This window comes from Tachyglossus aculeatus, chromosome 1, assembly GCF_015852505.1.
Source record: "Tachyglossus aculeatus isolate mTacAcu1 chromosome 1, mTacAcu1.pri, whole genome shotgun sequence".
In the NCBI taxonomy this organism is placed as follows: domain Eukaryota; kingdom Metazoa; phylum Chordata; class Mammalia; order Monotremata; family Tachyglossidae; genus Tachyglossus; species Tachyglossus aculeatus.
This window is the reverse complement of record NC_052066.1, coordinates 12,651,022-12,669,335: the sequence shown is the minus strand read 5'-3', so window position 1 is coordinate 12,669,335 and position 18,314 is coordinate 12,651,022. Positions and strand designations below refer to the sequence as shown.

Here is an 18,314-nt window from a genome sequence, read left to right as displayed (position 1 = left end):
GGAACCCATCTACCAACTCTTTTATACTGCAGTCTCCCGAGTGCTTACTACAGTGCTCTGCACAGGCAGAGCTCAAGAAATATCACTGATTGATTGACTAATGCTCCCAAGTGCCCAATCCAGTGCTCCGCACCCAGTAAAGGACATTTGCTTTAAGCTGCCGCTGCCAATTCCTTCTGACACCCACCACCTAGTCCTCTGCCCTTTACACCCACTTGCAAAATGGCCCGCCTTCGCTTTAGGGAAGGCAAGAGGAAACTGCTGGCTAAAAAACGGTTTTCGAAAACAGCGGTTCCTTTTTGCCAGGGGAAGCGCCTGTTTGCTTGTTGAAGAAGACACCTCAGCCACCTCACCCGGGCCGAGAAATCCAGGCGGCGGCAAGAGTGACCCTCCGGGAGGCTGCGGTCCTCCGCGGCGGCTCACCGCCCCGCTGGCCGCTCGGCTCTAGGTTACCTTGGAAATGAAGATGGTGTTGATCTTCGGGTTGTGCTTGAAATTCTGCAGGATCTGCATCCTCTCTCCTTGGGACGTGGGGCCGTAGATGTAAGGCCTGGAAGAGGAGGGACGGATGGAGGGAGAGGGACAGAGAACACACGTTCCAACAGATGTCATCAGGGGCCGGGGATGACCACCCACCACCCCTTGACGGAGACATTTGGCCCCAGGGATGACAATAATAATAACTGTGGAATTTGTTATGTGCTTACTATGTGCCAAGCACTTTACTAAGCGCCGGTGTGGATACGAGCTAATCGGGTTGGACGCAGCTCCTGTCCCACATGGGGCTCACGGTTTCAATCAGAGAAGCAGCGCGGCTCAGTGGAAAGAGCCCGGGCTTCGGAGTCAGAGGTCATGGGTTCGAATCCCGGCTCCGCCAATTAGCTGTGTGACTTCGGGCAAGTCTCTTAACTTCTCGGAGCCTCGGTTCCCTCATCTGTAAAATGGGGATGAAGACTGTGAGCCCCACGTGGGACAACCTGATCACCTTGTATCCCCTCCAGCGCTTAGAATAGTGCTTTGCACATAGTAAGCGCTTAACAAATGCCATCATTATTATTATTATTATCCCCATTTTACAGAGAAAGTAACTGAGGCCCAAAAGTGAAGCGACATGGCCAAGGTCACACAGCAGAGAAGTGGCAGAGCTGGGATTAGAACCCACGACCTTCTGCCTCGCAGGCCCTTGTTCTAGCCACTATGCTATGCTGCTTCCCAACATACTCAATGCACTGCACAGTAGGTACCCAATAAATACCTCCACTAAATATCACTATTTCTCCTCTGTAACCTATTTTAATGTCTGTCTCCCGCTCTAGGCTGTAGGATCCTTATGGACAAGGAACAAAGCAGCGTGGCTCAGTCGAAAGAGCACAGGCTTGGGAGTCGGAGGTCGTGGGTTCTAATTCCGGCTCTGCCACTTGTCAGCTGTGTGACTTTGGGCAAGTCACTTCACTTCTGCCTCGGTTACCTCATCTGCAAAATAGAGATTAAGACCGTGGGGCCCACATGGGACAACCTGATGACCTTGTATCTGCCCCAGCGCTTAAAACAGTTCTTGGCACACAGTATGCGCTTAACAGATATTATTATTATTATTATTAATAACCATGTTAATTTGTACTTTCCCAAGCCTGCACACAGCAAGCGTTCAAATATATACCCCTTATTGATCAATCAATGGTATTAATTAAGGATTGTGTGTACAGCCCTGTACTGACAGACTGATCAACTGATTGAGGGCAGTAAGGAAAGCAAAGGAATCGTTTTAAGGATACATTGGGCAAAGCCAAGGTTTCGGACAGGGCTGCAGCCCAGCTGGATTTGGGGAGCCCTTGGCTGAGAAAAGAGCAGCACGGTTCACTGCCGGCAAGAAGGGTGTTAAGGACACGGTGACGCCCAGGCTCAGAGGGGGCCGCGACCCAGCTGGACGCTGGGAGCCCGTGGCTGAGGCCGGACCAGTCCAGCGCGCTGCCGGCAACAAGGGAGCTTCTCTGTGACCCAAAGCTTCACAGGGAGAGACAAGGAGGCCAAAGAGAAAACAACGCCAGGCGCGGCTAACGTTAAACACAATCCCCCGATCGGGGACGGCGCTTCTGTGCGGCCATCCTGGACGGGACGACTGCGGGCTCTGCCTCGGCCTTCCCGTTCCCACACACACTCACGGCTAAACGGTGCCATCCCTGGGATCTTCCCTGCCCCTTCTCCCCCGAGAACGCTGACGAGGATGGTGCCAGCCCTCCGCTTCTCTTGGGGTGGGGGGTCCTCAGGCTGCCCCTCTTCTTTTTTTTTTTGTGAGTGGTACTTGTTAAGCGCTCACTATGCGGCAGGCACTGTACTAAGCGCTGGCAGAGACGCAGGTTTATCAGGCTGGACACAGTCCCGGTCCCACAGTCTTAATCCCCATTTTCCAGATGAGGGAACTGAGGCCCAGAGAAGTGAAGTGTATATATGTTTGTACAGATTTATTACTCTATTTATTTTACCTGTACATATCTATTCTATTTATTTTATTTTGTTAGTATGTTTGGTTTTGTTCTCTGTCTCCCCCTTTTAGACTGTGAGCCCACTGTTGGGTAGGGACTGTCTCTATATGTTGCCAACTTATACTTCCCAAGCGCTTAGTGAAGTGCTCTGCACACAGTAAGCGCTCAATAAATACGATTGATTGATTGATTGAAGTGGCTCGCCCGAGGTCGCCCAGCGGACGAGCGGCAGAGCCTTCCGACTCCCAGGCTTGGGCTCTAGCCCTTCGGCCGTGCTGCCCTGGGCCCGGCCCGACTCACTTGTTCAGCCGGACGGCGTACTCCTTCAGGGCGAAGACGTTGTCGGCGAACACGATGATCTTGTCGTTTCTCCGCTCGTGGAACTTGATGAGAAACTGGCAGGCCCGGAACTTGTTGGGGTTCATGGTGTACAGCAGGACGCGCTTCCTGGTCTGGATGGCCACGTACTCCCGGTAGAACTCAGGAGCCATCGGGCACCACACCTACCGGCCGACGGGGAACAAGCCGTCAACAGCCTTCTCGCCAATCCCTCTCGTTTCATAATAATAACTAGTATTGTGGTATCCGTTAAGCGTGTGCTATGTGCCAGGCGCTGTACTAAGCGCTGGGGGAGATACGAGATGAGGTACATTGGTAGAGAAGCAGCGTGGCTCAGTGGAAAGAGCCCGGGCTTGGGAGTCAGAGGACATGGGTTCTAGTCCCCGCTCCGCCATTTGTCTGCTGTGTGACCTTGGGCAAGACATTTAACTTCTCTGTGCCTCATTCATCTCATCTGTAAAATGGGGATTAAGACTGTGAGCCCCACGGGGAACAAACTGATTACCTTGTATCTATCTCAGCGCTTAGAACAGTGCTTGGCACATAGTAAGCACTTAACAAATACTATTATTATTATTATTATTATTATTATTAAGGAGCACGGTCTTGGGAGTCAGAGGACATGGGTTCTAAATCGCGGTTCTGCCACTTGCCTGCTGTGTGACCTTGGGCTAACCACTTCACTTCTCTGGGCCTCAGTTACCTCATCTGTAAAATGGGGATTAAGAACCCTGCTGGTTCAATTTCTCATCCTATCCCAACTGGATTACTGCATCAGCCTCCTCTCTGATCTCCCATCCTCGTGTCTCTCCCCACTTCAATCTATACTTCACGCTGCTGCCCGGATCATCTTTGTGCAGAAACACTCTGGGCATGTTACTCCCCTCCTCAAAAATCTCCAGTGGCTATCAATCAACTTACACATCAGGCAAAAGCTCCTCACTCTGGGCTTCAAGGCTGTCCATCCATCCCCTCGCCCCCTCCTACCTCACCTCCCTTCTCTCCTTCTCCAGCCCAGCCCGCACCCTCCGCTCCTCTGCCGCCGCTCACCTCCTCACTGTGTCTTGTTCTCGCCTGTCCCACCGTCGACCGCCGGCCCACGTCCTCCCCCTGGCCTGGAATGCCCTCCCTCTGCCCCTCCGCCAAGCTAGCTCTCTTCCTCCATTCAAAGCCCTACTGAGAGCTCACCTCCTCCAGGCCTTCCCAGACTGAGCCCCCTCCTTCCTCTACCCTGCCATCCCCCCACCTACCTGCTTCCCCTCCCCACAGCACCTGTATATATGTATATATGTTTGTACATATTTATTACTCTATTTATTTTACTTGTACATATTTATTCTATTTATTTTATTTCATTAATATGTATTGTTTTGTTGTCTGTCTCCCCCTTCTAGACTGTGAACCAGCTGTTGGGTAGGGACCGTCTCTACATGTTGCCGACTTGTACTTCCCAAGCGCTTAGTACAGTGCTCTGCACACAGTAAGCGCTCAATAAATACGACTGAATGAATGAATGAATGACAGTCCCACGTGGGACAACCTGATTACCTTGTATCTATCCCACGCTTAAAACATAGTAAGCGCTTAACCAATACCATAATTATTATTATTAAGAGCAAACTGGACCGGACAAAGTCCTCACATGGGGCTCACAGCCTCAATCTCCATTCTACAGATGAGTTAACTGAGGCACAGAGTAGAAGTGACTTGCCCAAGATCACCCAGCAGACAAGTGGCGGAGCCAGGACTAGAACCCATGACCTTCTGCCTCCCATGGCCCGGGCTCTAGCCACTAGGCCATGCTGCTTCTATTATTATTATTGTTATCGTTGTTATTAACACATGCCATACAGAAGAAAAGAACAACCCTATCCCTGCCCTCAAGGAGCTTAGAGTTCACCGTGTGAAGAGCATTGTAAGGTAATAATGACAAAGAGCATGGGCCTGAGCGACAAAAGGACTTGGGTTCTAATCTCGGCTCTGCCAATTTCCTGCTGTGCAACCTTGGGCAAGTCCCTTAACCTCTCTGTGCCTCAGTTTCCTCAACTGTAAAAGGGGAATAATGGTTCTTCCTCCTACTTAGACTGTGAGTCCCATATGGGACAAGGACTGTGTCCAATCTGATTAATGTGTACCTACCCCAGTGCTCAGAACAGTGTCGAACACATAGTAAGCACTTAAATACCATAAAACAAACAGTGCTACTTGTGGTATTATTTACTCTGTGCCAACTACTGTTCTAGACTGTAAGCTCGTTGTGGGCAGAGTATGTGTCTGGTTTCATGTTATTCTGCATTCTCCCATGTGTTTAGTATAGCGCTCCGCAAACAGTAAGCACTTAAAAAATGACTGACTGAATATATGAATGAATATTGGGGCAGATACAAGATAATCAGGTCGGAAACAGTCCCTGCCTCACATGGGACTCAGCCTAAATAGGAAAGGGGGCAGATACTGATTTATTACTTATTTTACATTATTTTATGTGCCAGGCACTGTACTACGCGCTGGGGTAGACACAAGATAATCAAACAGAAACTCCTCACCATGGGCTTTAAAGCGCTCTCAGTCAGCTGGCCCCCTCCTCCAGCACTTAGTAATAATAATGATGGCATTTGTTAAGCGCTTACTATGTGCCAAGCACTGTTCTAAGCACTGAAGGGGGATACAAGATCATCATGCAGAGAAGCAGCATGGCTCAGTGGAAAGAGCCCGGGCTTTGGAGTCACAGGTCATGGGTTCATATCCCAGCTCCGCCAATTGTCAGCTGTGTGACTTTGGGCAAGTCACTTAACTTCTCTGTGCCTGTTACCTCATCTGTAAAATGGGGATTAAGACCGTGAGCCCCCTGTGGGACAACCTGATTCGCCTTGTAACCTCCCCAGTGCTTAGAACAGTGCTCTGCACATAGTAAGCACTTAATAAATGCCATAAAAAAAAAATCAGGTTGTCCCACATGGGGCTCACAGTCTTAACCCCCATTTTACAAATGAGGTAACCGAGGCCCAGAGAAGTTAAGTGACTTGCCCAAAGTCACACAGCTGACAAGTGGCAGAGCCGGGATTAGAACCCATGACCTCTGACTCCCAAGCCTGTGCTCTTCCCACTGAGCCACGCTCCTTCTCGTGAACCACGCTGCCCCTAAGTGCTTAACAAATGCCATGATTATTATTATTATTAGCTCACCTCGCCACTCTCCTACGCCTGCACAGATGGCTCCTTCACCGCCAACCCGCTCACTGTACCTCCATCTCATCTGTCTCGCCCATGACTCTTTGCTCAATTTCCTTCCTCCAGACCATCACCTTCTCCCCCTTCAAAGCCCTCTCAAAGTCACACCTCCTCCAAGAAGCCTGCCCTGACTACCCCCTCATTTCCCCACTCTGTCTGCCCTCCTTTCAGGCCTGTCCCCTTAAAAACTTTGATTCTTTCCCCCACTCCACAACACCCTTAAGCACTTTTGATACTCGCTCCAGTCCCCCGGGGCTTATCAATCCATCAATCAATGACATTTATTGAGCACTTACCAGGTGCAGAGCGCTGTACCCGGTAAGCGCTGGCGAGAGTTCGATGTAACAGTGTAACAGAGTTGGTGACCATGTTCCCTGCCCACAGGTTACCACGGCAGAGGGTATCAATTTAAAAAGAGAAATCGAACGCAAGTGACAGATAACGAAGGTCACGTGAAAAGCCAGTGGCAAAGCTGGGATTTGGGCCCTAGTGTCTTGACTTCCACTCCCTTGCTCTTTCCCCTGGGCCACACTGCTTCCAAATTCCTACAAAACTATCCTTATAGTCTGCCCTCTCCCCTACCTGCAAATTATTTTAATCTCTGTCTTTGCAACTAGTCTGAAAGCTCCTTGAGTCTATGAATTCTAATGTAGCATGTCTCCCAAGCACTCAATTCAGTGCTCTTTATTTTGTTTAATTTGTTTAATTTGTTAGTATGTTTGGTTTTGTTCTCTGTCTCCCCTTTTAGACTGTGAGCCCACTGTTGGGTAGGGACTGTCTCTATGTTGCCCATTTGTACTTCCCAAGCGCTTAGTACAGTGCTCTGCACATAGTAAGCGCTCAATAAATACGATTGATGATGATGATGCTCTGTACACAGAACGAACTCAATAAATACTTGCTGATTGACTGTTACAGATTAAGTAATAATAATAATTATTACATTATTAACAGTGCTCTGCACATAGTAAGCGCTCAATAAATACGATTGATGATGATGAATAATAATAATTGCGGTATTTGTTAAGCACTTACTATGTGCCAGGCACTGTTCTAAGCACCTGGGGACACAAGCAAATCAGGTTGGACGCAGTCCCTGTCCCATGTGGAGCTCACAGCTTCAACCCCCATTTGACAGATGAGGTAACTGAGGCCCAGAGAAGTGAAGTGACTTGCACACAAAGCAGACAGGTGCTTATACAGATGTATTACTCTATTTCACTTGTACATTTTTACGACTCTATTTATTTTGTTAATGATGTGCATTTAGCCTTAATTCTATTTGTTCTGATGACCTGACACTTGTCCACATGTTTTGTTTTGTTGTCTGTCTCCCCCTTCTAGACTGTGAGCCCACTGATGGGCAGGGACCATCTCTATATGTTGCCAACTTGTACTTCCCAAGCGCTTAGTACAGTGCTCTGCACACAGTAAGTGCTCAATAAATACGATTGAATGAATGAATGTGGTGTCTTGAAGACAAGCACATTTACTTCAATTGGTTGACCTCCATTTTAATAACGGTGGCCTCCAGGTCTAAATAGTAATGATAATAATAGTAACACTACTACTACTACTAATAATAATAGTGTTTTTTGTTAAGCACTTACTATGCGCCAAGCACTGTACTAAATGCTGGAGTAGATAGCGGATCATCAGGTCTCACAAGGGGACAACAGGTATTGAATTCCCATTCTGCAGCTGGGGGAACTGAGGCTCAGAGAAGTGAAGTGACTTGCCGAAGGTCACATAGCAGGTAAGTGGCAGAGCCGGGATTAGAACCCAGCTCCTCTGACTCCCAGGGCCGGGCTCCTTCGCCACTAGGCCACGCAGCTTCCACTACCTTCTGAGAAGCAGCACGGCCCAATGAGCTCGGGCTTGGGAGGCAGGACCTGGGTTCTAATCCTGGCTCTGCCTCGTCTACTGTGTGACCTTGGGCAAGTCCCTCAACTTCTCTGGGCCTCAATTCCCTCACCTTGTAAAATGGGGATGAAGGCTGTGAGCCCAGTGTGGGACAGAAACTGGGTCCAACCTGATTTGCTTGTATCTACCTCTGTGCTTAGTACAGTGCCTGGCACACAGTAAGTTCTTAACTATTATTATTATTATTATTACTACTTCTATCTACCTTCCTGGCATTTCCTTTTGTAAGGCACAGTCAAGCAGGCTGTGGGGGAGGAGGGGCGCTTGCGGCAACAATGCCAACAGCCAATGTTTTGCTAACTGCCGCTCATGAAACCACGATCCTGGATAAAAGCTCGATGCGGGCGGGGAATGTGCCTGGTTACCGTTGCATTGGACTCTCCCAAGCGCTTAGTACAGGGCTCTGTACACAGTAAGCGCTCAATAAATACTGAATGAATGAAATGATTGTTCCCATCACAGGCCTGACCCACCACCACTTTGGCAGCTGGCAAGAACGCGCCGAGTTCAAGGCTTTAAAATGCCGGGGGGGGGAAGAGAGCCCGGTCCTCTTCCAAGTGCTTAGCCCAGTGCTCTGCACTCGGCGAGCGCTCTGCAAACACCACAGACGGCCGGCTCCGGGGAAATCACCCCGCGCCCCCCGACAGAGTCCAGAAGTCGGCCGTGCCCCGGCGCCCGGGGCTTCCGCCGCGGGCGAGAACGCCGAGAAGCCGAGCCGGCCCCGAGGACCCCCCGCCCACCCGCACCCACGGCCAGTCACCTCGGCGCACTGGACCTTGGCGATGTAGCCGTTGTTCTGGAGCTCCATCCAGTTGGCTTCGTACAGCTTGGGCCCGATGAGGAAGTTCAAGTCCACGATCTTGTCGTCTTCCCGGACGAGGGTGGCCGTGAGGCCCAGCTTGCAGTGGGCCTGCACGATGGTCAGCACGCGGCGGAACATCTTCGCTGCGGAGACAACGCCGCCCGCCTCACGCACGTGCTCCGTCCCCGCCCCCAGCCCGGAAGGAATGGCCGATGGACTCTACCCGCCCGGACTGGCCTCTTCCGAGCCCTTGGGCCACTGCTCCGCCACTGGTGGATGTTCAGTAAGTGGCAGTGATTGATTTACCGATTGATCGATTGGGCGTTTGAACTAGTGACTGGCCCCATCATTATTGTTGCACTGCACCTTCCCAAGCGCTTAGTACAGTGCTCTGCACACAGGATGCGCTTAACAAATACAACTGAATGAATAATAATCACTGCAGTCTTTGTGAGGCGCTTACTATGTCCCGGGCATTGGGGGAGATAAAAGAAGCAGCGTGGCTTAGTGGCAAGAGCCCGGCCTTGGGAGTCAGAGGTCATGGGTCCTAATACTAATAATGATGGCATTTGTTAATCAATCAATCGTATTTATTGAGCGCTTACTGTGTGCAGAGCCCTGTACTAAGCGCTTGGGAAGTACAAGTTGGCAACATATAGAGACGGTCCCTACCCAACAGTGGGCTCACGCTTACTATGTGCAAAGCACTGTTCTCAGCGCTGATGGGGGGATACAAGGTGATCGGGCTGTCCCACGTGGGGCTCACAGTTTTAATCCCCATTTTACAGATGAGGTAACTGAGGCCCAGAGAAGTTAAGTGACTTGCCCAAAGTCACACAGCTGACAAGGGACAGAGCCAGAATCGGAACCCATGATCCTCTGGCTCCAAGCCCAGGCTCTTTCCACTGAGCCACTCCGCTTCTCTAATAATGACGGTATTTGTTAAACTCTTACTATGTGCCAAGCACTAGTTCTAAGCGCCGGGACAGATACAGGGTAATTTGGTTGACCCACGTGGGGTTCACGGTCTTAATCCCCATTTTACAGAGGAGATAACTGGGGCAAAGAGAAGTCAATCAACCAATCAATCGTATTTATTGAGCGCTTACTGTGTGCAGAGCACTGTACTAAGCCCTTGGGAAGTACAAGTTGGCAACATATAGAGACGGTCCCTGCCCAACAGTGGGCTCACGGTCTAAAAGACTTGCCCCAAATCACACGGCTGATAGCGGTTGGGGCCGGGATTAGAACGCAGAACCTGGGCCAGGTCACCCAGGGGGCAGGTGGCAACGGGCAGGATCCCCCGGCCCGCCCCCGCCCGTCCTCCCGTCACTGACCGGGGATGGTGTGGACTTCGTCGAGGATCATGAGCCCCCACTCCTGGGTCTTGAGCCAGTCCATGACGCGCTCGGCCTCCCAGGACCTCTTGGTGGTGTGGCCCAGCATGGAGTAGGTGCTGACGGCCACCGAGCAGCCGATGGGCTTGTCCTTGGCGTCCGAGGTGAAGCGGCAGATCTGGCTCTCATCGATGGTGGACCACATCTTGAACTGGGCCTTCCACTGCTCCACCGACACGGCCGAGTTGCCCAGCACCAGGCAGCGCTTCCTCACCGTGCAGGCCGCCGTCACGCCCACCAGGGACTTGCCCGCTCCTGCCAAGGCAACCACCCCGGCGGCCTTCGTTTGCCCGTTGGCGAGCGATCACCACGTGCCGGGCACCGGACTAAGCGCCGGGGTACGTGCCAGACCCTCGGGTTGGACCGGTTCCCATCCCACAGGGGGCTCACTGTAGTGTGGCTCAGTGGCAAGAGGTCACAGGGGTCATGGGTTCTAATCCTGGCTCCCCCACGTGTCTGCCGTGTGACCTTGGGCAAGCCCCCCTTTTAAGCTGTGAGCCCACTGTTGGGTAGGGACTGTCTCTATATGTTGCCAACTTGTACTTCCCAAGCGCTTAGTACAGTGCTCTGCACACAGTAAGCGCTCAATAAATACAGTTGACTGACTGACTTCACTTCTCTGAGCCTCAGTTACCTCATCTGTAAAATAGGGATGAAGACTGTGAGCCCCACCCGGGACAACCTGGTCACCCTGTATCCCCCCAGCGCTTAGAACAGTGCTTGGCACATAGGAAAAGCTTAACAAATGCCATCATTGTTACTATTAATCCCCACTTTACAAGGGGGAACTGAGGCACAGAGAAGTGGAGTGACTTGCCCAAGGTCACCCAGCGGACAAGTGGCTAGGATAATAAGAATATTAACTGTGATATTTGTTAAGTGCTTACTGCGTGCCAGGCCCTGTACTAAGCGCCACGGTGGATGCAAGCAAATCGGGTTGGACCTGGTTCTGTCCCATGTGGGGCTCACAGCCACAATCGCCATTTTACAGAGGTAACTGAGGCACAGAGAAGTGAAGTGGCTTGCCCAGGGTCCCGCAGCAGACAAGTGGCAGAGCAGGGACTAGAACCCAGGTAATTCTGACTCCCAGCCCTGTGCTCTATCCACTAGGCAACACTGCTTCTCAATCAGTCAATCGAGTTTATTGAGTGCTTCTTGTGTGCAGAGCACTGTACTAAGTGCTTGGGAGAGTACACAGTGAACCTTGGCTTCACTGACTCTGTCCTCCCTTATGTCTCTGGCCGTTCATTCTCAATCTCCTTTGCAGGCTCCTCCTCTCCCTCCCACCCTCTAACTGCGGGGGTCCCTCAAGGTTCAGTTCTCGGTCCCCTCCTGTTCTCCATCTACACTCATTCGCTCCCACGGCTTCAACTACCACCTCTATGCGGATGATCCCCAAATCTACATCTCCTCCCCTGATCTCTTTCCCTCTCTCCAGGCTCTCACCTCCCCCTGCCTTCAGGACATCTCTACTTGGATGTCCTCCCGTCACCTCAAACTGAACATGTCCAAAACAGAGCTCCTTATCTTCCTTCCCAAACCCTGTCCTTACCCGGACTTTCCCGTCACTGCAGACGGCCCTACCATCCTTCCCGTCTCATAAGGCCGTAACCATGGCGTTATCCTTGACTCCTCTCTCTCATTCAAGCCATATTCAATCCGTCACCAAATCGTGTCAGTCTCACCTTCGCGACATCGCTAAAATCCACCTTTTCCTCTCCATCCAAACCGCTACCACGTTGATACAATCACTCATCCTGTCCCGCCTGGATTACTGCATCAGCCTCCTGGCTGACCTCCCAGCCTCCTGCCTCTCCCCACTCCAGTCTATACTTCACTCTGCTGACCGGATTATCTTCCCATGGAAATGTTCTGGAATGTCACCCCTCCTCCTCAAAAATCGCTGGTGGTTGTCTATCCACGCCGATTTCAAACAAAAACTCCTCACCACTGGCTGTTAAAGTCCTCCACTCCTTCGCCCCCTCCTCCCTCCCCTCCCTTCTCTCCTTCTCCCTCCCAGCCCGCACACTCTGCTCCTCCGCTGCTGCTAACCTTCTCACTGGGCCCCTGTCTCGCCTGTGCCACCACCGTCCCCAGTCCCGCCTCTAGCCCGGAATGCCCTCCCTCAAATCTGCCAGACAATGACTCTTCCCTCCTTCAAAGCCTTACTGCAGGCCCATCTCCTCCAAGAGGCCTTCCCAGACTAAGCCCCACTTTTCCTCATCTCCCACTCCCTTCCGCATCACCCCGACTCTCTCCCTTTGCTCTTTCCCCGCCTCTCCCTGCCCCACAGCACTTATGTCTATCAGTCATCTTACTTATTTCTCTTGATGTCTGCTTATTTGTATTGTTGTACGTCTCCCCCACCCAGATTGTGAGCTTGTTGTGGGCAGGGAATGTTTCTCTTAATTTACGGAGAAGCAGCGTGGCTCAGTGGAAAGAGCATGGGCTTTGGAGTCAGAGGTCGTGGGTTCAAATCCCGGCTCCGCCAACTGTCAGCTTTGCGACTTTGGGCAAGTCACTGAACTTCTCTGTGCCTCAGTTCCCTCATCTGTAAAATGGGGATTAAGACTGTGAGCCCACCGTGGGACAACCTGACCATCTTGTAATCTCCCCAGCACTTAGAACAGTGCTTTGCACATAGTAAGTGCTTAACAAATACCATCATTATTATTATTTATTGCTGTACTGTACTCTCCCAAGTGCTTACTAAATTGCTGCTCTGCACACAGTAAGCGCTTAATAAGCACTTAGCGCTTTCTAGACTGTGAGCCCATTATTGGGGAGGGACCGTCTATGTTTCCAACTTGTACTTCCCAAGCACTTAGTATGGTGCTCTGCACACAGTAAGCACTCAATAAATGACTGACTGAATGAATAAATACAACCAAACGAATGAATACACTGTACCAATACCACAGACACATTCCCCGCCCACAACGAGCTTACAGTCTAGAGGGGAACACAGACATTAATATAATGTCCGGTGAATCGGCCAACGGTGAGCATGTTCTCGTTTCTAGACTAAAAAGCCGTTCAGTCCAGGTTTCCCCGCTCTTCGAGACCGTCGACTGGTTGCCCATCCACCTCCACGTCCAAAAGAAACTCCTCCCCATCCGCTTTAAAGCAGTTCATCACGGGCTCGCCGCCTCGAACCCGGCCCGCACCCCTCACCCTCTGACCCCACCCGGCTCATCGTGCCTTCATCTCTTCCGTCTCACCGCCCACGCCCTCCCTCCGGCCCCTTCGCATCTGCCCGACTACCATCCGCCCCCTCCTAAAAGCCCATCTCCTCCAGGAGTCCTTCCTTGACTAAAGCCCTCTTTTCCCCGCCTCCCCCTCCCCTGGGCATCACCTCTGCACTAGTATCTGTACCCCTTAAGCACTTGAGAGGCAGCGTGGCTCAGTGGCAAGAGCCCGGGCTTTGGAGTCGGAGGTCACGGGTTCAAATCCCAGCTCCGCCACCCGTCAGCTGTGTGACTTTGGGCAAGTCACTTAACTTCTCTGTGCCTGTTACCTCATCTGTAAAATGGGGATTAAGACTGTGAGCCCCCCGTGGGACAACCTGATCACCTCGTAGCCTCCCCAGTGCTTAAAACAGTGCTTTGCACATAGTAAGCGCTTAATAAATGCCATTATTATTATTATTATTATTATTATTATCATCTCCTCCAGGAGCTCCTCCCTGACTAAGCCCTCTTTTCCCCTCCTCCCCCTTCCCTAGGCATCACCTCTGCGCTACTATCCGTACCCCTTAAGCACTTGAGAAGCAGCGTGGCTCAGTGGAGAGAGCCCGGGTTTGGGAGTCAGAGGTCACGGGTTCTAATCCTGGCTCTGCCGCTTGTCAGTCAATTAATCAATCAATCGTATTTATTGAGCGCTTACTGTGTGCAGAGCACTGTACTAAGCGCTTGGGAAGTACAAGTTGGCAACATATAGAGACAGTCCCTACCCAACAGTGGGCTCACAGTCTGAAAGACTGTGTCAGCTTTGGGCAAGTCACTTCACTTCTCTGGGCCTCAGTCCCCTCATCTGTAAAATGGCGATGAAGACTGTGAGCCCCACGGGGGACAACCTGATCACCTTGCATCCTCCCCAGCGCTTAGAACAGTGCTTTGCACATAGTAAGCGCTTAACAAATGCCATCATTATTATTATCATTATTATTGCTAGTCCCTTCTTGCCCTTAGGCCCACTGCACTTGGGTTCCTATCCTTACGCTCTTTTTCCCCTCTCCGAAATTAATTTTAATACCTGTCCCTGTTCTAGACTGTAAGCTTCTTGTGAGCAGGTATCCCTCCTACCAAGTCCGTGGTATTGGACTCTCTTGAAAGGCTTGCTCCGCACACGCCGGCTGCTCAGTAAACACCACTGACCGAACGGCGTAGTGGACTGAGCCCGGGCTTGGGAGGCAGAAGGTCATGGGTTCTAATCCCAGCCCCGCCCCTTATCTGCTGGGCGGCCTCGGGCAAGTCTCTTTGCTTCTCTGTGCCTCAGTTACCTCATTTGTAAAATGGGGATGAAGACTGTGGGCCCCATGTGGGACAGGGACAACCCGATTTGCTTGTATCCACCACAGCGCTTAGTACAGCGCCTGCCACACAGCAGGCGCTTAACACTCTCTAGACTGGGAGCTCCTCCAGACTGGGAGCTCACGATGGGCAGGGAATGTGTCTGTTGTTGTACTGAACCCGCCCAAGCGCTTAGCACAGTGCTTTGCATGCAGTAAGTGCTCAATAAATACAATGAACGAATACTGCAGCTACTTATTATTACTATTATCCCATTTCAACAGCTCCTGTCACAAGGGGAGTGGGCCCAGGCCACCTTCTTCGGGGGCGGGGGAGCGCTCACCACAGGGGAGGACGATGACGCCGGACCGGGCCCGGCCGTTCCCAAACATCTTTCGGAGGCTCTTCTCCTGGTAAGGCCGGAGGACGGCGGTGGGCTTCAGGTCGATGTTGATGTCCGGGTTGACGGAGTCGTTGCGGAAGTCGTACTCGGCGAGCAGCGGGTGCTCCAGGTGGATGCAGCGCTTCTGCAGCTCCTCGATCATCTCCTGCGGGCAGCCCATCGCGTTTACTGAGCGCTTCCTGGGCCCCGCGCACGGCGGAATCCGTCCTACGGCTCGAGCGCTTACCGCACTGTACTGAGCGCTTGGGATGAGGACCTTAATGTCTGTCTCCTGATCTAAACTCTAAGGTCTTGTGGGCTGCAAAATGTGTCTGTTTATTGTTGTATTGTCCCCTCCCCAGTGCAGAGCACGGGCCTGGGAGACAGGAGGTCATGGGTTCTAATCCCCGCTCGGCCACATGTCTGCTGGGTGACTCTGGGCAAGTCACTTCACCTCTCTGAGTCTCAGTGACCTCATCTGTAAAATGGGGACTGAGGCTGTGAGCCCCACGTGGGACAGGGACTGGGTCCAACCTGATTTGCTCACATCCACTCCAGTGCTTAGTACAGTGGCTGGTACATAGTAAGTGCTTAACGAATACCATAATAACAATAATAATAATAATGGCATTTATTAAGCACTTGCTATGTGCAAAGCACTGTTCTAAGCGCTGGGGAGGTTACAAGGTGATCAGGTTGTCCCACGGGGGGCTTACAGACTTAATCCCCATTTTACAGATGAGGTAACTGAGGACCAGAGAAGTTAAGTAACTTGCCCAAAGTCACACAGCTGACAATTGGCAGAGCCGGGATTTGAACAAATGACCTCTGACTCCAAAGCTCGGGCTCCTTTCCACTGAGCCACGCTGCTTCTCTAATAATAATTATTATTATTGTCTCCCCATTCTAGACCGTGAGCCCGTTGCTGGGTAGGGATTGTCTCTATCTGTCACAGGACTGTACTTTCCAAGCGCCTAGTACAGTGCTCTGCACGCAGTAAGTGCTCAATAAATATGACCAACTGACTACAGAGATAGTAGACACGATCCCTGCCCTTAGGGAGCCGACAGTCTAGTGTGGACAGGGCACTGTACTGAGCGCTTGGGAGAGGACGGCAGAGTTAGTAGACACCATCCCTGCCCTCAGGGAGCTTATGATCTACAAGGAGAGACAGTCCCCAACAATTTGCAGAAAGGAAGAAGAGGGAAAATATATCTGCGTATGAACAAGTGCTGACTTTATTGTAAGTCAACACGTGCCTGTACGGTTACAAAAGTGCCTTTATTGCTTTTTTAAATGGAATTTGTTAGTTATAATAATAATGATGGCATTTGACAAGCGCTTACTGTGCGCAAGGCGCTGTACTAAGCGCTGGAGGCCACTGTACTGCTAACTTATATTCCAAGCACTGAACTAAGCGCTGGGGGAGATACAAGATGATCAGGTTGGATCAGGTTAAGTGCTTAGTACAGTGCTCTGCACATAGTAAGTGCTCAATAAATACGATTGATGATGAGGTTGGATGCAGTCCCTGCCCCACATGGGGCTCACGGTCTTCATTCTGCAGATGGGGTAACTGAGGCCCCAAGAAGTGAAGTGACTTGCCCAAGGTCACACTGCAGGTAAGTGGTGGGGGCCAGGATTAGAACCCAGGTCCTCTGACTCCCAGCCTTGGGCTCCATCCACTAGGCCACACTGCTTCTCCAGGTGGTTGTGAGTCCCCGAGGGGGAAGCTGGCCCAGAGTCTCGGAGCTGGGTGACGGAGAAGCAGCGTGGCTCAGCGGAGGGAGCCCGGGCTTGGGAGTCCGAGGTCGTGGGTTCTAATCCCGGCTCCGCCGCTTGTCAGCTGTGTGACTTTGGGCAAGTCGCTTCACTTCTCTGGGCCTCAGTTGCCTCGTCTGCCAAATGGGGATTAAGACTGTGAGCCCCACATGTGGGACCCGATTACCCCGACATTTAGAATAGTGTTTGGCACAGAGTAAGCGCTTAACAGATACCATTTTTGTAATTATTAGTATTACTAATCGAGGACAGCTCCCTGGAGGAGATGGGCTTTCAGGTGGGCCCCGAAGACAGGGGCAGCTGAGGTCTAGCAGACACCAAGGGGAAAGAAGCCGGAGAGCAGAAAAGGAAGCCTCGAAGCGAAGCGAAATCTAGGAGGTGAGGGTCCCCTCGGGCCCCGCATCCCGGCGGGATGTGCCGGCCCCGGGAACCGCCGCCGACGAGACCCGCCCCCGGCTGACCTGCTTGACCTCGAAAGACACCGTCTGCGTCTCTTCCTCCTCCTCCTCGTCCTTGTCCATCTGCTCGTAGAACTCAAACAGGTCGGCCGGGACGCCGGGCTTGGCCTGCCCCTCGGCTCCTTGGGAGGTGGAGGGCCCCCCGCCTCCTTCGCTCGACTTGGCGATCTGCAACGGACAAAGGCGCAGCCGGGAGTCGAGGAGCCGGACCCAGACCCTGATGTGGGCGACCCACCCCCCCCTCCAAATCCGCCGATCACTCTTCCCCCCTTCAAAGCCCTACTGACGGCATACCTCCTCCAACAGGCCCTCCCAGACTAAGCCCCCCTTTCCTCAGCTACCCCTCCCTTCCGCGTCACCTCGACTCTTTTAGACTGTGAGCCCACTGTTGGGTAGGGACTGTCTCTATATGTTGCCAATTTGTACTTCCCAAGCGCTTAGTACAGTGCTCTGCACACAGTAAGCGCTCAATAAATATGATTGATGATGATGACTCGCTCCCTTTGCTCTCCCCCCTCTCCCCGCCCCACAGCACTTACGTATATATGTATAGAACTATAATTCTATTTATTTATATTGATACCTAGTAACTTATACTGATGACTGTCTCCCCCCCCCCCCCCCCCCCCCCCCCGCCTAGACTGTGAGCCCGCTGTGGGCAGGGATGGTCTCTCTTTATTGCTGTACTGTACTTCCCAAGCACTCAGTACAGTGCTCGGCACACAGTGAGCACTCCGCAAATTCGACTGAATGAATGAATGAGTGGTCCGCACACCGTAAGCCCTCCGTAAATACGAGTGACTGACCGCGGATTTGCTGGTGAAGGTCTCGGTGATGAGCCCCGTCTCCTCTCCCTCGGCGTTGCGGAGGCGACAGTCCCGGATGACCTGGTCTTGGAGGAGCTGCTGAATCACATCGGGGTGGCTGCTCTCCACAAAATACCTGGCGGGGAGTGCGAATCCAGGCCGCTTGTCCTCCCCGCCCGGGGGGCCTCCCTCCCTCCCTC

General features: G+C 52.0%; 1 protein-coding gene across 1 annotated transcript in view; it reads right to left on the bottom strand.

Annotated features, from left to right (window-relative positions):
- ERCC3 (ERCC excision repair 3, TFIIH core complex helicase subunit) overlaps nucleotides 1–18,314 on the bottom strand; it is a 51,289-nt gene that overhangs the window by 15,956 nt on the left and 17,019 nt on the right. Inside the window, exons 5-11 of the mRNA XM_038747332.1 lie at nucleotides 18,115–18,250; nucleotides 17,312–17,476; nucleotides 15,030–15,234; nucleotides 10,116–10,430; nucleotides 8,737–8,921; nucleotides 2,784–2,986; nucleotides 454–550 (exon numbers count right to left, since the gene is read on the bottom strand). Of these exons, the coding sequence (XP_038603260.1) occupies nucleotides 454–550; nucleotides 2,784–2,986; nucleotides 8,737–8,921; nucleotides 10,116–10,430; nucleotides 15,030–15,234; nucleotides 17,312–17,476; nucleotides 18,115–18,250 (1,306 nt within the window). The remainder of the gene's footprint in view (nucleotides 1–453; nucleotides 551–2,783; nucleotides 2,987–8,736; nucleotides 8,922–10,115; nucleotides 10,431–15,029; nucleotides 15,235–17,311; nucleotides 17,477–18,114; nucleotides 18,251–18,314) is intronic.